The sequence below is a fragment of the Ailuropoda melanoleuca genome, chromosome 8 (assembly GCF_002007445.2).
Source record: "Ailuropoda melanoleuca isolate Jingjing chromosome 8, ASM200744v2, whole genome shotgun sequence".
Lineage (NCBI taxonomy): Eukaryota > Metazoa > Chordata > Mammalia > Carnivora > Ursidae > Ailuropoda > Ailuropoda melanoleuca.
The window spans coordinates 40,860,746-40,883,164 of NC_048225.1; the positions used below are offsets into that span (position 1 = coordinate 40,860,746).

Below are 22,419 nucleotides of genomic sequence, written 5' to 3' on the forward strand. Positions count from 1 at the left end.
TCAACAGGAAAATGAGCAGCAGTTTTTCCTTCTATTGTGTTGAATAGTTGGCCCAGTTATATTATTCCTGTGGTCTCCACACATAGAAACCATATTAATGAGTATTGCCATTCAGATAATTATCACAATTAGAACTGGAAGCTTTTCTTATTTAAATTAAGTTTGTGTGGAAGAAGTTATCTGAGGACTTATTTCTGTGTGACCTCAAATTATTTTGGAATACTTCTGCTAAAAGCATAACTCCATACTTACTAAATACTTCATCTTCTGTTGTTCTAAATTTACTGTTAAAATAAATGATTAGAATTTTTTAGGACAAATAAATGGAAATCGAGGGCATTTTTCATTCAGATAGGACAGATATGATGAATAGTAATTCAATCAAACATTGATGTGAAGGCACAAGGTTAGACTTAGGGAAACAACTACAACTGATAGATAAAAGAGTATGTGAATCACACAGCCATTCTTACTTTGCTAGTGTCAATATATGAATTATTTGATTAGTTAATGAAAGAAATATGCATTGATTACCATGTCAGACAGTAGGATAAATATGTGAGGAATATGAAGATTAAGATACAGTCCCTTACTTATCAATAATTAAGGATGTAGTGAAAACATTGAGAATGTTAATGTGCTTGCATTTCTAAATATCAGAAATATTCCTCTGTGATCAACCTATATTTTTATAATCTAATTATAATACATAGGGTATAGACTAAGCTACTGTAAGATTAAAAACTCCAAAGAACCAGTGAATTCACCAAGATGGTAAGTTTTTCTCTCTCTAATGTGGGAATTTGTTCAATCTTGGCTAGCAGGGATTTTGCTCTAAGGGATCATTCAGCGACACAATTCCTCCTAGTGTGTATCTCAACTATCCCCTAGAGTGTGGTCCTTGTGGTGAAAAACAGTTCCTTTGCCCATCTTAGTTTTGGTTCTATAAAAGAGGAAAAGGAGAGGAAGTGAAAGGTAAGCAATTCCCTATGCAATGGATATGACTAGAAGGTTTAACACTTTACTTCTACTAACATCTAGTTGTTCAGAACTTAGTCACCTCTCTCTTACCTTAAGGTAGGTTAGGAAATGCAGTTTCTTCCTGGGAGGTTCTATGCTTGGAAAAACTCTGGAGGTTCTATTATCAGTAGACTAGAGCAGAATGAATATTGTATGGGACACTTAGCAGACTCTAGCACAGTTTTCCCTTCTAGCCACCTAGATATCTGTACATCCTCATCTTTCCTCATAAATACACTTAGACCTTCTGTAAGGGAGCTGTCTAAAAGCCTTTCTAGTAATCCTATCCAATGCAGCTGAAAATCCAGGACCAGAGTGGAAAGTCCTCTCTATTAGATCTGAAAGTGGCTCTTCTGATCTGATAACCCATCAACTAAAAAAGCTTGTAAGTCTTTCCCAATTCCAATACACAATGGTAAAGTAGGAAAAGGACATTACGCCAGTTGTGGTATCCTGAGAAGGACACATTGCCTATGAAAGTTTCCGGTTAAGAATACATAAATGGAGGGGCACCTGGGTAGTGCAGGCGTTGAGTGTCTGCCTTTGGCTCAGGGCGTGATTCCGGTGTTGTGGGATCTAGTCCCGCATCGGGCTCCTCCCCTGGGAGCCTGCGTCTTCCTCTCCCACTTCCCCTGCTTGTGTTCCCTCTCTCACTGGCTGTGTCTATCTCTGTCAAATAAATAAATAAAATCTTAAAAAAAAAAAAAGAATACAGAAATGGAATATGATTCAGCCATAAAAGTAAACAAAATTCTGGGGACACAAGGGTGGCTCAGTTGGTTAAGTGTCTGCCTTCGGCTAAGGTGGTGATCCCAGAGTCCTGGGATGGAGTTCTGCATCAGGCTTCCTATTCCCTCTTCCTCTGACCCCTCCCCACTGTTCATGCACGGGCATGCTCTCTCTCTGTCTCTCAAAAACAAAAACAAAAACAAAAAAACTGAAGAAATAAAAAAAGAAAAAATTCTGACATTATACAATAACATGGATGAACATTGAAGACATTATGCTGAGTGAAATAAGTCAGACACACAAAAAGGACTAATATTGTATGATTTTACTTACATGAAATACCTAGAATAGTCAAATTCAGAAAGAAAGAAGAAAAGCAAGCAAGCAAGCAGAATTGTGGAGGGGGGAATGAGGAGTTATTGTTTAATCAGTACAGTTTCTGTTTGGGAAAGTGAGAAATTCTGGGGGTGGAGGGTTGATGATGCTTGCACAGTAATGTGAATGTACTAATCTCCACTGAGCTGCATACTTAAAAATGGTTAAAATGGTAAATCTTCTGTTATATATATTTTAACACAAAAAATTTGTTTAATTCAAAAAAGAAAGAAAGAAAAAACACCCTTTGAGAAATGTAAAGAATGGAAAGCTCACAGTGGTTTTCAGACCATGGTGAGTGTTTAATTCTTCTGAGAAAGAATTGTGAAAGCTTCCTGCTGGTGCAGTAAGTTTCTTGGTCCACCCTGCTCTTAAGTAGCTCCTGTATTCATTGTTCCTTGTGGCTTTGTTATGTGTGTCCACTATCCATATGAGAGGGAGCAAGAAAGAGCGTGTTCTACTCTGGGCACCTCTGGGGGACTGAGTATTGTGTTAGAGATTCAACAATCATAGGCTCTGGTACACAGACTTGAGATTTTTTCGGTAACAAATTCCCTCAAAACCTTAGTTGGATTCTTGTCTATTTGCTTCTTCTCAGTTCCATGTGGAGTAGCGCTATTCAAAGACCTCTTTTGGACAAATTTCTGCAAAGCTTATGTTCGCCCATCTTTAATTTATTCTCCTCTCTGCACTGCTCATCTCTCTTCCCCTTAACTTAATATCCCCTTAATGCCATCCGAAACTGAAGTCTTGGAAAGTTGGCTGGGAAGCTGATAATCTTAAACTGATCTTTGCTCCAGGGCTAACTCTGACAAGTGTTATATCATATTCTTCAGGGAACAGAAGCACTTGACTTTTCCAATCCTCTAGGGCCTCAAGTTAATGGCATTTTAATCCATTAAATTGCATTCACAGACAGGCTCTACATTACTGGAGCTACATTCCCTTCCATCTCTATAACCAAATGGGTCATTACTGTCTAACTTTATCTCATGTCTCTTACAGCACTTTGCTAAAAATTTCAAGTAGCAGCCAACATACACCAGAAATATGACATTGTTTTCTACCTGATTCTCTAAAGCTATGAGCTTGGTAGCAATGTGGTCTGTTTCTAAGTTAGCATATATTTCCAAGCAGCATAACTAGGGGCACCTCTCTTTAACTTGAGCATGGTCCTCTCTACTTGCTATGTAATTTGGTAAATGAATGTCACATATTTTGATTTTTATGATGATGTTGTTCCATTTCCAGGAGCCAGTTTCTATAATAATAGAGTACAAACTAACTTAAAATACAAAACCTGAAATCAAGCAGAATTTTTATTTCTTTGTCTTGTAACAATCAAAAAGTGAGCTCAACAAGGGGTGTAGCTATAACTCACCCACAGGTGTATCCAGATTCTGAATATCTTATTTCTTCATTACCATTCATTGTCTTTACCTTCATGTTCAAAGCATATTTCCAGCCAATGTGAAAGGGTAAAAAAGAAAGCAGAGTGCAAGCAATTTCCTTTGTAATAAGGATGTACACATTCCTTCTGCTCACATGACATTTATAGAAACGTAGTCAAGGCCTGCTCCTGACTGCAAGAGAAACGAGGGTATGTAACATTAGCTGGGCAGCTGTGATTCAGCTGAAATTCAGGGTGGTTTATTACTAACATGAAGAAGAGGGGAATAGTGGAAGATTCGCAGACTCTGCCACTCCAATGAAATCCCACTGATATGGAAACAATTGGGTAGGAAATAATTACATCACAGTGTAATGGCTGAGCGTATGTAAATGTGAACTAAGGAATTTGAAAGATTGGAGGAGGCATGCTGATGCCTTTGGTAGGAATCTGATTCAAAGGGGCTCCAAATAAAGAATTGATGGAACTTGAGGAAAAGGGAAAGAGAAAGTAAGAATGTAAAACTTTCCTTTTCACCAAAAGATTTGATTGTTGAAAATGAACCTGGAACTCTAAGTTGTAAGATCATTCTTTTTTTTTTTTTTCCAAAACATTTGATCCCAAACAATATTTTTCAAGATCAGCTAGGCTATACATAATCGCGTATGTGCATACAGACATTTAAGTTGCTAGGTTGGTATAAGTGAGTTAATATGTGAGAATGACAATAAAAACAATTCTTTGAAATTTCCAGTCTCAAATTTTGGGAGAGAAGGAAAAAAAGTTTGCCTGAAGTTTAAATTCCATGAAAAAATATTGAGAAGGAGGTAGACAAGGAAAAGTCAATTTATTTCCTTTTCTTTTATGTTTCTGGACTTATTTTACATCAGTTCTAACCTTAAACCTTTGCTACACTCTGGGAAATTAGAATAATATCGGTGAGTGCTTATTTTTCATTTTGAAAATAACCTTAACTGTTATTGCATGCTAGACTCTCATTCATTCATTCATTTCTTCATTCATTCAATATATTTTTTTAAAGATTTTATTTATTTATTCGACAGAGATAGAGACAGCCAGTGAGAGAGGGAACACAAGCAGGGTGAGTGGGAGAGGAAGAAGCAGGCTCATAGCGGAAGACCCTGACGTGGGGCTCGATCCCACAACGCCGGGATCATGCCCTGAGCCGAAGGCAGATGCTTAACCACTGTGCCACCCAGGCGCCCCTCCCATTCAATATTTTTTGATCAATTACTATGTGCCAGGCTTTAGGTAATGAAGAAAACTTTTCCGTTCTCAAAATGCTCACAGTCTAGTTGAAGGAACAACCTAGAAAATGCATCAACATATGCAGCTTGAGAACTGCTCAGAGAAAGGTCTGCACACAGTGCACATGGACTCACTTAGAAGAGGTTTCTGATCCAGCTGGGAAGAATCCATTTGGGCCATAAGAAGAAAGAACCCTTGTCATAAGTTTGGAGACTAAGTGAGTACCACTAGGTAGGGTGTACCCAGAAGCAAGAATAGCGTGCACACATGGATGAAGATGGGAGAAAACAGGGTATGTTTGGGGAAGAGAAATAACTAAAGAAGTACAGAATACCATTTGGCGTAGAAAAGGAAAAATCAGTGTGTAAATATTATTGTAAGAGGAACTGGGAAATCCATTCTCTTCCTGGCATTCATTTCTTTAACTCAAAATAATTACTGAGCATTTACTCACCTTCTAAGTCCTATACTTGGCCCTGAGAAATAATGAACAAAAACAGACATGTACTTCCCTTTAGGGAGTTCACATTTTATGAAACATTATGAATCAAGTAAGCTCATGAATGAATATATAAATACAGGCTTTCAGGTTGTGCAAAGGCTCAGTGGTATTGAGGGGTGTTGGTGAACTCAAAGGGCTGAGAGAAGGGTTTCAGCTTCCTTTCAATAACTGGAAGTGATGATAGTCTCCAAAGCTTTTTCCTATTCGGATGTTTTTATGACTCTGGCACACTTATTACTTAACATAGATTGTAATAGTTATGACTAAGATTTTTATGGTATGTTCAAAAAGTGACGTGAGACTAGGAAACAAGTCCAATCTTATTTCCTCAATATTTCAAAGCTGTTTGAGGATGTAACCAGAAATATGGAAGCAGGTGTCAAGGATATCTTTTGGCCCCCTGGGACACTTCTATTTAAAACTTTAAGAACAATAAAATTACACAAACATCCAGGAATTATTCTGTTAATGGCTGTATTTAGAAAATGCCGTACAATAAAAAAGACATAATATCATAAGCAATAGATTAGACAGTCTTTTGAGAAAGTATGCCATCTTGGGAATACAAAAGCTCACTGGTAAATCCCTATACACTTCAGAGGACTGGAGAGTCGCCAACCATAGCTTCATTTTGGAGTCTGAAGTATTAGCTCAGAACTCATGGAAGTTCTGAGATGTCAACATGGTGTGGAGGAGGGAACAGGGGTATTGGCTCCTGTGAATCTACAACTTTCTGCCTTGATGACTGTGATGTTGTGATTTATGATAAGAAATATGTATTTCATCTTTGTTCTCATTTCTAGCACAGAGCTTCTAAAATCCTTGGAATTTAAAATCCTTGGGATGAGAGAGATAAAGGTATCTTTTGTTACATTAACAAGGTGACTTTTGGAAAGTACCTAAGGATGAGGGCTGGTTGCCTGAGGAACCAACCACGTTATTGGAAGGTTGGAACTTTCTGTTCCAACCCCCCTTGTCCCCCAGCCCCATCCCTAGGAGTAGGGGAGAGGGGCTGGAGGTTGAATGGATCACCAATGGCCAATCATGGTGATTGGGTTAATCAATCATGCATATGTAATGAGGTCTGCATAAAAATTCAAAAAGGCAGAGTCCAGAGTTTCTGGATTGGTGAACATGTGAGGATGCTAGAAAATTGGCGTGCCTGGAGAGGGCATGAGAGCCCTACACCCTTTCTCCACACCTTGCCCTATGCATCTCTTCCATCTGGCTATTCCTGAGTTATATCATTTTATAATAAACTGGTGATCTAGTAAGTAGAATGTTTCTCTGAGTTCCGTGAGCCGCTCTAGCTAATTAGTTGAAACTGAGGAGGTGGATTGGGGAACTTCTGATTTATAGCCAGTCGATCAGAAGTACAGGTAACAACCTGGGGGTGAGACTGCCATCTGAAGTAGGCGACAGAGTAGGGCAGTCTTGTAGAACTGAGTCTGTAACCTGTGGAATCTGACACTCTTCTGGATAGATAGTGTCAGAATGGAGTTGAATTGCAGGACATGCAGCTGGTGTTTGGAAAATTTTTTGTCGGTGTGGGGAAACTCCCCACCTTCCCACTCTCCACACACATTGGATTTGGGTCCAGAAACCTGGAAAGAGTGACCTTGGGCAAGTTAGTTACTGTTCATGTGCCTCACTTCCTTCATGCATAAAATGAGGGTGAAGATAAAAATGTCTCCACCCATCTTATAGATGAGAGTTGAGGTTCAAATAATGAAAAATAATGAGGAGAGGAAGGGGGGGAGGGAGAGAAAGAATATAATGAGTTTCTATGGAAGCTGAAGGTATTCAAAATTTCTTGCAATTATTATTTCTTTTTGGTAGAAAAGTTTTCTTTAATGAAATGGCAGTGTATGGTATTTTTGCTTATTTTTCATTTTAGAAGTTGTCCTCCTTTACAGCAAAATTTAGATAGTCTGTTTTGGTTTCATTTATTTTTTTCTATTTGAATTGTTGTTGGTCTGTGAAATCCAGAAGTTTGGAAAAGTGTTGTATATAGGGCAGTTCCAAACAAAAATTTATTACCATTCAGTTTTATTCAATGAAACCATGTCCCTGAGACCCTTGGCAAGGAAGAGCCCCTCAGGAAACTAGTGAGAAATTCACAAGTCTGGGGACAAGTTCCAGAGAGTGACTCATCGTCATTTCTACACAAAAACAAGTGTAGACCATCATCTGATTCAGTTATTTTGGAATGTCCACCCTGTACTCACACAGATAGGTCAGTTCTTTGAGAAATACTGAAGACGCTGGAGAGGTTATTATACCCTTAGATAGATGATAGATAGATAGATAGATAGATAGATAGATAGATAGATATATGTATATATATATATTTTTTTTTTGGGGGGGGAATAAAGCTTACAATGTGGTTTGCTTTCTCTTTAATGTCAGTTACTCATACCTCTAGGATTCTCTGTCCTCTCAGCAAGGACAGTTTTCCTACTTTCCTCTTTTCTTCTCAGAAGAAAAACACACAGGCTCTTTTCATCTTGAGTTTAACACTTATCATTCCTGATAATCAGATATGGGGAAAAGAAAAATAGTAAATCCAATCAAGTCACAAAGGTGTATGGTTCCTGACTTCTTGATTTCTTGCTAACCAAGAGTTTCAGCTTTTCTTTCTTTTTTTAGATTTATTTATTTATTTATTTGTCAAAGAGAGAGGGAGAGGGCACAAAAGGGGGAGTGGCAGACAGAGGGAGAGAGAAAAGCAAGCTCTCTGCTGAGCAAGGAGCCAGATGTGGGACTCGATCCTATAACCCCGGGATCATGACCCGAGCCGAAGGCAGATGCTTAACCAGCTAAGCCACCCACGCATCCCTCAACTTTTATTTCTTAAGGTGAATTTCCTCAAAAATCCTACTCCAAGGCTGGCATATCCAACCAGAAAAATAAATTAATACCAAATAAGTTAATTTTGGTACGGTAGCAGGTTGAAAACTGACCACCCAAATATATCATCAGGTTCTAATCCTGGGAACGTGTAAATGTTACTTTATTTAGAAGGGGGAAGAAAAAAGTTTTACAGATGTGATTAAGTTAAGAATCTTGACATGGGGAGATTACCTTAGTGAGGGGCAGACCCTAAATACCATCACAGGTGTCACTTAGAAGAGAGAGGCAGGGAGTGAGTGGACATATGCGCAGACAGAAGAGAAGTGACTGTGGATGTAGTGAGTGGAGTGAGGTAGCCGCAAGGCAGGGTGTGCCAGGAGCCACCAGGATGGGGAAAAGGCAAAGAACACATTCTCTCTGAGAATCTCAGGGGGGACTGCGGCCCTGTCGACACATTGATTTTGGACTAATGGTCTGACTTCAGACTTCTGGCTCCCAGAACTGCAGGAAAGAAATTTCTATTGTTTTAAGCCACCAAATTTGTGATAACCTGTTACTGCAGCCCCGGGAAATTAATTTAGGTGCTCACTAGTCTCAATTGCATATCTTATGGTCTGTACTGTAGGTGATTCCTAGATCAAAGGATCCTTGATCTCTCTGTCCTTACTGGCAGTTAATTACCAAGCTGAGCAGAAACTTTTCTTACATTACCAGAAAGTTACAGTTGAGAAACTGGAATTTGAGAGAACACAGAAACAAAGATATTATACTTAACTAGTATTCACTCGGTAAGTTCCTGGTATTTAAAAAAAAATATTTTATTTATTTGAGAGAGAGAGAGAGATTGGGAGAGAGATCATGAGCAGGGAGAGGGAGAAGCAGGCTCCCCCCATCCCCCAGCAGGGAGCCCAACACCAGCTGGGTCCCAGGACCCTGGGATCATGACCTGAGCCAAGGTAGAAACTTTAATGGACTGAGCCACCCAGGTGCCCCATTCCTGGTATATTTTCATCTTTGTCTTAAGTCATGGAATAAAAACTGAGTAAGACAGGAACCTTTTCTTTGAGGAGGTTGATGAGGGGAGTTACACACACACAAATACAATCAAATTAATATGTGGAAAATGCAGTAATGATCATGTGCACAGAGTATTATGAACACACTGAAGAGTGCACAGACTACAGGATACGTCTGTGTGAGCACTCAGGAGAGGGGAGCTAGAAAAAGCTTCATGGCAAAAGTGTGCCTCTGAACTGACACATAAAGGAGGGACTAATAAAGCAGGCCAAAGGGGTAAACTTTGATCAATATTTTCCCCATGGATTTCATATTCTGAAGGATGCTGTCTACCTTAGTGTTTATTAAGTAACAAATAACAGATCAAAAATATCTCTAACTGCCAAACAGGTTATAATCAGCATAGGGTGGTCACTACTATCTTCCTATTATTTAAGCCAAGAGCAAAGTTATTAGTTGTCATTTGATTTTTCTCCCCGTGAAGTCCTTTTCTCAGCAAAAATGTAATTTGTTTCTTTCATTATGATTTTTGGAATACTGATATAGCGACAGAACTCTCTCCTCATTCTTTTCAAGGACAGGCTTTCCTGTCTTGGTAAAGGCAGTAACTCCTTGCACTAACCCATCTGGTCTAGAGAAAATGATATTTGAAAAGAACCTCATTAATGAGAGTTCCTGCATAGCAGGGCCATAGCTCTGTCCGCGGAGGGTAGGAGGATAGTTCACAATATTGTTTCCTTGTAAGGCAACATACACAATCGGACCCTGGACCCCTTTACAGAACTCCTACAAGATAATAGGGATCTGGGTAATAATCAACATTTGTATAGCATTCTATCATTCTACAAAAGGATTTCACAAAAGTATCTGATTATGGGTTGTTAGAATTGAAAGCAAATCCTGTTTTGCCATCTCAAGCAAGTTTCTCTTCTTTTTTGATTTTTTTAGTCTTTATTGTAATGTTCTTATTCTTTCAGATAATGTTTTCCAGCTTTATTGAGATATAATTGACATATAACACTATGTAGCTTAAAGCGTTGATTATGCTGATTTGCTGTTGAGCATGTTGATTTGATACTTATCTATTATGACACCATTACCATTGTAGGTTAGCTAACACTTCCATCACCTCATATAGTTATACTTTTTTTTTGGTGGTGAGAAGATTTAAGATCTACTCTCTTTAAACACTTACAAGTATATATTACAATATCGTTAATTATAGTCATTGTGCTGTATATTCCATCTCCAGAGCTTATTCATCATATAAGTGGAAGTTTGTATGCTTTAACCAACCTCTGCCCATTTCTCCCACCCTCTTGGGTGAGTATAATCTTTCAGTTTCTTTATCTCTAAAGTAGGGACACTGACTTCCACTGGGAAAGCTATCAAGTGAATTGAGTGAGCTTTTAAGTATGAAGTACCAAGGACAGTGGCTGACAACTAGTAGGTACATAGTAAGAGCTAGATCTATTATTTTTGTCTTTTCTTTTTCCCTAGAAGTAGCTGAACTTAAAAAAAATTGTCTTTGATCATCAGCAAGGTGAAATGACAACCTATGGTGTAGGAACAAATATTTGCAAACCATCCATCTGATAAGGGGTTAATATAAAAATATATAAAGAGCTCATACAATTCAATAGCAAAAAATAAAAACAAAACCAAAATAAACAAAAAACCCAAGCAATTAAAAAATGGGCAAAGGACCTAAATAGATCTTCCTCCAAAGAAGATACATGAAAGACCAACTGGTATATGAAAAGATGCTCAATATCACTTGTCATTAGAGAAATGCAAATTAAAATCACAATGAAATATCATCCCATACCTATTAGAATGACCATCAACAAAAGACAAGACAAGGCATGGATGTAGAGAAAAGGGAATCTTTGTGCACTGTTGGTGGGATTGTAAATTGGTGTAGCAATTATAGGAAAAGTATAGAGGATCCTTAAAAAAATTAAAGATAGGACTACTGTATGATTCAGCAATTCCACTTTTGGAAATATATCCAAGGAAAATGAAAACACTAACTGGAAAAGATATCTGCACCCTGTGTTCATAGCAACATTATTTACACTAGCCAAGACATGGAAAAACCTATGTGTGCATTGATGGGATATTATTCAGCCATAAAAAACGAGGAAATACTACCATTTGTGACAACGAGGATGGAACTTGAGGGCATTATGCTACATGAAATAAGTCAGAGAGAGAAAGACAAATACTGTATGATCTCACTTACAAGTGTAATACAAAACTTCCACAAAAATAAAAACAAAAAACAACTCATAGAAAAAGAGCTCAGACTTGTGGTTACCAGAGATAGAGGATGGGAGGAGGGGATATCGAAGGAAGGTGGTCGAAGGTACAAACTTACAGTGATGAGATAAATACTACAGATATAGTACAACATGATGACCATAGCTAACACTGCTGTATGTTATATAGGAGTTAAGAGAGTAAATTCTAAGAGTTCTCATCCCAAGAAATTTTTTTTCCTTTTTATTATATATATATGAGAAGATGGATACTAGCTGATCCTATTGTGGTAATCATTTCACAATACATGCAAATCAAACCATCACATCGTATGCCTTAAACTTATACTGTGATGTATGTCAATAATTTCTTAATAAAGCTGGAAAAAAAAAGAACTAGATCAATTAAGTCAAGAAAAAACATGTTTTGTTATGCTATTTTTCCATTGCTTCATTCCTCTCAACTCCTGGCAAGAACCAAACCATTTTGGTGGAACTTTCTTAACTCCCATCTATTGAACTTACGGCTCTCAGATGGTTACTTAGGGGTGTAATTTCAGGAGTACCAGGGTGTCCCAGAATTTGACCTTCCCCAGTGGTGTCTCTCCTTGGGTTCTCTGTGTGGTCTTTTTTTGGGTCCTCTAGATATCACATGGGAAATATGAAGAACAGGGAATATGAAGAATATGAAGAACATTTATAAATAATATGCTTCCTAACCCCAGAAAGATTTAAAGCAGTTTTCAGGATTTGATCATGCATGAAAAAGGAAAGTCCTTTATCACAGAGAAATGACAGACTACTAGAAAGTGAACTGCATGAAATGTAACCCACACTTGATATGGATTAATTCAAGTTTTGAACACAGGGTTGCTGTCATTAATCAGTCCATGAAATTAATTGTGGTAAGTACATTGCTGTAGTAAGAGAAGATTTTAATTATATTTTAGTTTTAATTACATATTATGGCATGTGTTGTAAAATGGATTTTGTTTAAAAAAAAAAAAAGCAAAAGCTTGAAAGCCATGAGATTAGGCTACTAGTGGTTTACCTTTTCTGCCACTTGTTAGTTGTTAAAGTTTGGAAAATCCCTGATTTCATAAACTTTTGTTGAACACTTACTTTGCATCAGACATTCTTCTATATGAATGGTTTTTTTTTTTCTCCCTCTCTCTCTTTCCTAATACAGATAATTTGCGGTGTAGGATAGGTACCCTTTGTCAGTCCCATACTCTTCTCACCCTTTGCCAGGCCTCTAGTGCGAGTTTGGGGGGGATTCCTATTACTAAACAGATTCTGGTACTAGGTAATAAAACGCACATTTCCAAACAGAGTGAATCTGAGCTTTCCTAAAGCCCCCTGAGAATTACGTCATCTTTAACCATTAAGCCGCTGGGCTATTTTTTTTCGGAATTTTCTTCAAAGCCTTGCATGTATGTAGGTTGGGGTGGGGGTAGAGACTAAGAAGGAGATAGAGGGAAGCTTTAGGTAAGGGGCTGTGAGGAGGCGCTCCTTGGGGGTGGGATGAATTGCTGAGGATGGGTGGGAGAAGGCGGACGCTCGTACACAAAAGGCTATTTCCGGCTCAAATTTCCTTACGGAGGATCTTTGAGTTGAACTTTTTTGGGGAAAACGATCCGTGCCAAAGTACTAGGTGTATGCGAGTGTACGAGGGTGCGGCGTGGTTCCCCACCTAGGGTATGGGTATCATTTTCCACATCTTTGTCGGTCTCTGCGAGCCGGAGGCTGCGGAGGACGCCTCCTTGTTCCCAGCCGGGACATCCTGAGCAGTGGCAGCCACAACAACAGGCTCGCCCGCAGACAAAGAGGCGGGCGCGGCGGGCGCGGCGGGGCCGGGGAGCGCGCGCTCCGAGCGCTGGGCCGGGGCCGCGGAGGGTGCAGCGCAGACCCCGCGGGCCGCAGCCCCGCGCCCGGAAGACCCGGCCCCGGGACGCAGACCCCNTTTTTTTTTTTTTTCCCGGCGGCATGGCTGTGTCCTGGAGGAACTGGCTGGCCAACGAAGGGGTTAAACACCTCTGCCTGGTAGGATGGCGGGCAGGGTTCTCTCCGCGTTTTGTCTCTCCTGCAGCGACTTTGATTCATTATCTGAGCGTGCGCGGGTGGGAAGCTGGAAGAAGTTTTGCCTCTAATTCAAACATTCTCAACTAACAAAACTTTCCGCTGTTAATACCTGGAGATAGTAACGACTCCCCCCCCCCCCCACCCCACCCCCTCTCCAAATACATGGGACCTTTCATGGACTCTGATGGAGGAGCAGATGTGGAGGAAGGGAGAAGAGATCACTTTTAGTGAAGACAACTTTTTGTTAAGGCTTTAAACATCTTACCCCCTTTGCTCTTTTCCCAGCTTGCTTCTGTTTGGTGTTGCATTTTAACAACGTGCAATGCTCCGGATGTAGTGAGTCACTAATTTCTTAGGTTCATTTTGTACTGCACGGGATGCCTGGAGATCATTTAGGAGACCTCTTTGCAACTCAAATGCTTAATCTCAGGTGCAGGGACTGAGTGAGGTCAGGTTTGTTTGGCTCTGAGTGATTTTCAGCTTGCTGGTTAATTGAAAATGCTTTCTGCAATTACTAATCCAGCTTCCACTGGAAGTATTGTGTCCAGCGAATGTACTTGAAATTTTCATTCATCAGGTAATGTTTATTTTTAATTTTTGTTTTCTCTCTCTGTATGATTTAGTTTATCTGGCTCTCCCTGAATGTTTTGCTATTCTGGAAAGCCTTCCTGCTGTATAACCAAGGGCCAGAGTATCACTACCTCCACCAGATGTTAGGGGTAAGTGGGACTTGGGTAACCTGGTAGAATGGGTTTGGGGTAAGCAGGCATTGCTACAAGGCTTGGTCAATTCTTCTATTTATTAAAGAAACCCTGGTTGTCCACTTCAGAAAAATTGGTCATTCTCTAAAGTGGTCAGGTTTTCTTGATGTATCATTTACACTCACATAGGTTAAAATGATTGACTCTTAAGAACCGAAGACACTATCTGCTAAGGTGAGAGGAATGAACCTGACAGACCAGGCTAGTAGTGCCTGAGAGAAGTTGCTACATCTTGTCAGCTGCCAAGTGCCTTGAAGGATCTGCCTCACCAGTAGGACCAACCAATGACAGGCTTTCAATTTTCACTAATCAAAACCTCAGCCTGCCCATAAGCTTATCCAGAGGATTTCTGCACTGTTTTCTTTTTCTGCCATGTCTCACAAAGTAGGTGTCTAAGGCAGTTACTCATTTCTAGGTATTTCTCAGCTTCTTACCCTAGGTTACTGGTTGATTACGGTTCCAGTGTTCTGTCTGAATACGAGAATGATATTGTGCAGAACTTTGCTCCAATTTATCTCATGTTGATATTTTTCCTTTTCTCTAGTTCATGACATTTCTGATCTCATTCTTTTCATTCCCTTCCTACTTGACTCCTTAACAAAAGACAGAGGCACCGATGACATCTTTCTTTGTATTAGGAGGTAGCATTTTCTAAGCAACAAGCAAAAAGTATAAAGCATATTGAAAAATTTTAGGGCTTCTGAAAAAGATTTTGTCAGTCCTTTTCATTGGGGAAGAGAACACATTCTAAGTAGGAGATGCGTTGTTTTCTTTTCCATGGTTTAATGATTATTTAAAATTAAGATTAGTTCACATGAATTTGTGGGACCAGCTTTCCATTTCCTTCTTTACATTCACAGATCTTATTTATCTTTAAACCTCAGCTCCAAGTGTAGTGCTTGGCACATGCTAAGACTGCAGTAAATTGAGGTTGAATATATTAACTGATGTTTTATTTTATACACTAAAGTACTATTTTTCATTATCTTTTTGTCACACAATTGATATTTTTAAAGTTTAACACTTATTTTTTAAAGAACTTATTTTTTTTAGAGCTCTTTAAGCTTCACAGTAAAATTGAGAGTAAGGTACAGAGATTTCCCTTATGCTCCCTTACCCCCACACATGCATGCATAGCCTCCCCCATTATCAACATCCCCTACCATGTGATACATAAGTTACAACTAATGAACCTACATTGACACATCGTCATCACCCAATACCTGTATTTTTTTTTTTTTTAAGATTTTATTTAATTATTTGACAGAGAGAGAGAGACAGCCAGCAACAGAGGGAACACAAGCAAGGGGAGTGGGAGAGGAAGAAGCAGGCTCCCAGAGGACTTAATTTTATTTGACCTAGGCCGATTGTTCCTAATCTTTTGATGATTATGGTATTACCTCATAGTGTAAGAATTTGCAGGCATTTTTCAAGTCCCAAAGGAAATAAAGTATAACAATGGGATATAATTAATTTTAAAATAAATATTGCTGGCTCCCATCTTTTACATGTTTAATACTGATACTTCATTATTATTAACTTAATGCCTTAGAGCATCTTAGAGCCTACCGAACACTCATGAGAACAAGGTCCCACTGTGATGAATTTTAGAAAGCCTGAAAAGGACATAAGTATTCTGATATTACAAGTCTCTCTCTTTTTAAGATTTATTTATTTATTTAGAGAGAGGGAGCAAGAGACAGCACAAGTGGGAGGGGAAGAAGGAGAGGGAGAGAGAAATTCAAGCACACTCTGCACTCAGCCCAGAGCCCCATGCAGGGCTCGATCTCATGATCCTGAGATCACAACCTGAGCCAAAACCAAGAGTTGGATGCTTAACTGACTGTGCCACCCAAGTGCTCCCATAAGTCTCTTGAAGGTGAATTTTAGACTCATAAAAATCATGATGGTATTCCTGGAAATGAATTTACTACCATTTTAAAACACAAATGGAAGGAGGCCCTCCAGTTGTTGATTATTCTGATAATAACAAAGTATAAAGGTTGCCATTATTCATCTTTAAAAGTAAGGTCGTAACAAAGTCGCAAGAGTATGAGGGGAAGGAAGGGTCCACAGAATATAGCCCATTTGCAAGGAGGCATAGATATTGACAAGCTGTTGATTCTTAGTAGTTTGAAATCTCTGTTTTCTATTCAAAACCAACTATGTATTCAACTGTTTATTCCTGTGATATACCAGGCACTTTACAAATATTTGTTTTAAGCTAGGAAACCATTCTTCCCATTTTACACACGGGAAAAGGTAGTCTGAGGAAGCTGATGACTTGTTCAGTGTCAGGGCTATGATGTGATTGCACTTCTGTCTGTCTGGCCTTTTTGCCTTTCCTCATGCTACAAAGACTTTCAAAACACTTCACTAGCCCATCCCTGTTAGTTAGGCCACTTATTACTCATCATCAGTGCAGCCCAACATAAATGTAATATGGGTCATGAAATTCGAATTTTTTTCTGTAGCATGTTAAAAAAGTAAAACGTCAGTGGCATTAAATGTAATAATATATTTTATTTAAAATAGTCTATCTAAAGTATTGTATTAGATTGAAGTATTCAACATGTAGTCAATATTTTAAAAAATACCAATGAGGTATTCTAAGCTGTTGCCTATTCTTTGAAATATATGGTATGTATTTTATACTTGTACACATCATAATTCAATTATCAGATTTTCATCAGAAATACTTGACTTGTGTTTAGATTTCATAAAGTTTTCCAAAAAAAAGTGAATTCACATACCCAAGCTCTTCCAAACATATTTAAATTTTTTCTACTAACACAAAGGACTATCAGCTTTAAGTTTAAATAAAAAAAAATAATAAACCTAAAAATTCAGTTTCTTGGTGGGTCTAGGCACATTTCGAATGCTTAATAGCTGTGTGCAACTAGTGGCTACCATTTTGGACAGTGTAAATGTAGACTGTGGGGGAAGATATTCCTACTTCCATGGTCATATGTTCTTATCATTTTGTTTCTATAAAACAAACAGTTGGCCACCAACCAGCCCAATAAAAAGACATTTGGAATATGGGTAGTCTTCATGTTCCCCCTCTCCAAAACAGGAGTTGATATTGGATGGGAAATCATGGGCCCTAGTTATTGGTGTGTAACCATAAAAATATCTCTGACTTCTCCCTAATCATCTGAACTTTTTGGTGGTGGGAATCTTTGAGACTGAAGGTAAAATTATTTCATTCTCAGAACTAGTGGATCCATTTTTTATCTATCTTTATTTATATTTATAGGATGCTAGTTGATTGTTCTTAGGACAGAATTAACGATTAAAAAAATTGTGTAAGAGTTGACAGAGAAAAGAAGATCTCAACTGATGAAAGGTAAAATAATGTTGAGGTTAATGTGTCTTAGTAGGAGTTTTCATTAGGACTGTTCTTTCCCAGACTGGTCTGACCCAGACCTGGAGGCAGCCTGGTCACGGCTGGTTTATGCCTGAGTTAATGTGCTAATCAGACTGTGCACTTCCTTGGAGATATTTAATTATGACATGCTGTGAGTATTGGAATATTAAAATTAAGCTAAGAAGAAAAAAAAAGTCTTTCAAGGGAAGCCAAAACAAACACACACACACACACAAACTAACCAAGCAATAACCTCCTCCAGCTTCCCATAACAAGCTTTTAAATAAAGGAATACTTCGATTTTTTAAGATAAAATCTATTTTTGATTTATTTGTTTTCAAGGAATGGAAAATGTAGTTGCTTGCACTTTACTAGAAAGTCCCAATGTGCTGTCCACTCATCCTGAGAAATTTAGTTTCCTAGATTTTTTTAAACGTTGGAGCAATTTAACTCGAAATACTACCCATAGAAGCCCTCATATTGAAGTTCATTTATTTCTGAGTTGTATTTCTGACATTTTAATAATTAACAGATATAATTTAATTGATAAGAACATCTTACTTTGAGAAGAGAATGTGTTTTATGCTACCAGATTCAATGTGTCTTGGTTTTATTATCTTTTTCCCCCCAAACTAACATTTGTACATGGACCATTCATTTTCAAACTAGTTATTCTCATGGTGCTATGATGAGAAATTTAATTTTTTTTTGCTTTGTCTCACAATAATTATTTAATTTTTTTAAAGGTTTTAATTTTAAGTGATTTCTACACCCAACGTGGGGCTCGAATTACAACCCTGAGATCAAGAGTCTCATGTTCTACTGACTGAGCCAGCCAGACGCCCCCTCACAATTATTATTTTAGATCTACTGCATGGTCATGAAGATCTTTTTTTTTTCTTTTTAAAAAACTTTTATCGAGATACCTATGTTAATTGGAAGAAAGCTGAGAGCGTTGAGGTTTTTTTCTAGTCTTACAGTGACAATCTTTCTTTGGTTAATCATTATCCTTTAAGTGATTAAGAAACATTAACTAATTTACCCTCTCAAAAGTCCTAGAAGTTATATCATAATTAACAATTTTCAGAGACAGAAATCTGATGTCATGTGATTTTGTTAAGGTCAGAGATTAGAGTGTCTGTACAAATGGACATAGGATTTTAGGTCAGTATTTTAGGTTTCACAGCTGGCCTAGGCAGCTTTACTTTTGCTGAGAAGGAATATAGCCACCTATCAGTTTCAGAAAAGGCTTCATCATTAATTCTTTTCATTTATTGCATAAAATGTAAAAGTTACCACCTAGATTTGCCCAAGCATGCATTGTGGTTTCAATTCAACCCATAACTGAATGGGTTTTTTGTTTGTTTGTTTTTTTTTTTTTTTTTTGGTTTTTGGTTTTTTTCTTTCCATTTGTTTGTTTTTATTCTTAACATTCTGCTATTTGAAAATAATTTACTTCCTGTTTATTGCTGGGTGAAATGACTTACATTACTTTGACGCAATCATTATACTCTTAATTCGTTTACAGTAGATAGAAACTCAGAATTCTAGACTTGAAAGTAAGCTTTGCTATCTTTATTTAGACTTCTTCATTTTCCCAAGTGGAAAAATGAAGTTGAAGTGAGTTGCTCACCATTACCCAGTGAATGAGTGGCCTGGTCTCTATTCTGGCCCATTGACCCTCAGTCCAACAGTCAGTCAGTTGATGAACAACTCTATGCACAGACGCATAAACAGATTAATCCCCACACTGTATAGACCACTAGCTTTCCATCTTATGTGAAAGATATTTAAAGATGTTTAACAATTTAAGAAGTTAAGGAAAATTATTGATTTACCCCCAAGATAACATAATTCTCAGCATTATAGTTGTTTTAGATTTGTCTCAGTCAAATTATTAAGGAATTATGAGGCTTATTTTTATTTAAATTATTTCTGATTCCATAATATTGGTTGGACTTATACCACTCAGTGTTTAACCTCCTTATTATATACAGCTGAATACTCCCGGTATAATTCTTTTTTATCAATACCAACCAAAATAGTATAGAATTAGAAGGTGGAATTAATTTCAGAGAATATCAAATCTACTTCCTTCATTTTGTTATTAATAATATTAATAATATCAATAGGAGGTTACATTCATTGAGGATTGTCTAGGTAGCAAGCATTAGTCTATGAGTTTTGTGTGGACTAATTTATTTAACATTTCCATCCAACCTGTGGAGTAGATTTTTTTTTTAAAGATTTTTATTAATTTGAGAGAGAGAACATGAGCGATGGGGGGAGGGAGCAGACAGAGAGGGAGAAGAAGACTCCCTGCTGAGCAGGGAGCTCAACTTGACTTGGGGTTTGATCCCAGGACCCTGAGATCATGACCTGAGCCAAAGGCCGGTGCTCTGAGCCACCCAGGAAGCTCCAGGTGCCCCTGGAGTAGATATTTTTAATTTTTCAGCTAAGCAACTGAATTAGGGACGTTCTGTATGTTGCTAGTGAGTGGCAGAGGCAGGACTCTCTTCCGCATACCCTGATTCCAGAACTTGTATTGTTAACCATTGTGCTCTCTTCTGCCTCTATGTGACATTAGATTAGGCCGAACTATATGGAATTGCCATTTTGATAAAAAATAATCAAATGTCAGCCATTTTATATAGTTCAACCTGATAACAACTGTTACCCTTTACTAATCACATACTATGTGCTAGATATAATTAGTTCTTTGCTCTTTCTTTTTATAATCTCATTTACTCTTCATATTTAAATTATTCTTGTAACAACCCTGAAAAATAGGTAGTATCACTTTTTAGGGGATTGAGAAACTGAGATTCTGAGTGGTTAGGTAACTTTTCCCAAGTCACACAGCTAACACCTGAAGAAGCCCTATTTGAACCCACATTTGTCTCATACCGAAGACCATGTTCTCAATCACTGTGCTCTACCAGGGAGGTTCTGAGACAGATGAGGTTAGAACATGGAATTTTCCACACTTGCCTGAGGTTCTTATGTGTCCTACCACTGGCTCTGCATTAGACTGTCTATATGTATGTTTGTGTGTTTTTGTATTTATAAGTACTTGATCAGAAATGAAGGTAAGATTATTGTTTATGGATTACTCCTAGACGTGAGGCAGACATGTACACCTCATCCTAATTGGTGCCTCCTGCGTTAGTTTGCTCAGGCTTCCATAACAAAGTACCACAGACTGGGTGGTCTAACCAACAGAAGTGTGTCCTCACAATTCTGGAGGCCACATGCTTTATGCTGTCTCTGGGGAACACCTAGCCTGAGGCCCAGGAGCCTGTAGAATGGCTGAATGTTACAGGGACCTTCGGAGTTTATCTAGTTCATTTAGCTCGTTGATAGATGAACTTAGTGGAGTTAAATGTCTTCTTTATCAACTCAGTCTTCTAATCCAGTCAATTTTCCTAGTTCATCATGGTAAGCAATGTGATGCTCCTAAAATTGATTTTAAAAGTCCTTGGGTCATTCTGGGGAGGAAAATCAAATAAACAAACAACAATCAAATGAAGATCATGGACCTTGGAGCTATATGGATATGAGTTTGAATCCTAGCTCAGGCATTTATCTCCCTTTATGATTTTGGTAAGTTACTTCTCTGAGCATAAGTTTAACTCATCTGTGAAGTCAGGTTTAAATGTTTCCCTTAGTTTAGTTGTGAAGATTACATGGGAACATGTGGGTGAAATGCTTAGCATTTAGTGCATAGGTACTCAGCAAATGATAGTCATTACTGTAATTAAGTAGTATTATTTAGCATTAATAGTTTTAATAGCACTGAATAGTAATATTATAAATTATTTATGTTTATAAATAAAAATAATAAAAGGAATTCAAAAGTATATAAAGATGTATTATGTTCTTTATACGTTCCATGTCAGAGTTTTAACTAGTCCACAAGGTAGTTTCTATTACATAAGGGGAAACTAACAGAAATTATAAATAACTTGCTCATGGAATAAAGTACCAAGCATAAAGCCCATTATATAACAGGTGTTCCCCCAAATACCAATTTTCCTCTTTCTTTCCCTCTTGTCTCCTTCATAGCCACAGGTGATAATTCACCTACCTGAAACATGATGAAATCATTGTACTTACCTTAGAGTGTTGTGTTAAGGATTAGATGATGTAAAAGATAGGAAAGTACTTTGAAGAATTGAAAACATTGTGGATGTGAAAAATGGTTATCATTTACTGTTGCTGTGTCCTGTCATTCCTCCCAGCTTTTAAGGCTCCAGCCACGGCACCATGACAGAGCCCCCCCAGGAGTCACAAGGCATAGTCACAGAGAAAGGAATGAAGGAAAAGTGGCAGATGCTCTTTACCATCCAATACGTATTACATTTACAGTATTGACTCTTGAAATGGGATCTTGAAGGTCTGTGACATGTTGTAATTAATAATTTTGCTAAGGCATGAACTAAGACTGAGACCTTAGTATAATAGCAGATGACTTAGGTGGGGAGTGGGTCTCATTTCTTAGTATCCACATTTTAATGCAACTTTGTGATGTGATAGTAATCAAACAATGTGGTAAAAAGTCATGTGAAAAGTAGTTTCTTTAGTGCTTTGGCAGTGGGACTAAAGAAAAAGTAGATTAAGATAAAGATGGACTTTGCATGATCAATAGAATGTTTACATGTTTAGAAATAGAAAACTTGAATTTGACAATGACTCTTATCTAGAGATAAATGAATACAAGTTCTCTGGGGAACTTGGTTTAAATTGCATGATTTAATGGTTTTCATGAATTTGGAAATTGTTAAAGGTCT

The 22,419-nt window shown here is 37.9% G+C and overlaps 1 protein-coding gene across 1 annotated transcript in view; it reads left to right on the top strand.

Annotated features, from left to right (window-relative positions):
- Positions 1-13,400: 13,400 nt before the first annotated feature.
- Positions 13,401-22,419, top strand: part of NOX4 (NADPH oxidase 4) — a 175,996-nt gene continuing 166,977 nt past the window's right edge. The window contains exons 1-2 of the mRNA XM_002927842.4: positions 13,401-13,459; positions 14,122-14,217. Coding sequence (XP_002927888.2) covers positions 13,403-13,459; positions 14,122-14,217 — 153 coding nt within the window. The 5' untranslated portion in view covers positions 13,401-13,402. The remainder of the gene's footprint in view (positions 13,460-14,121; positions 14,218-22,419) is intronic.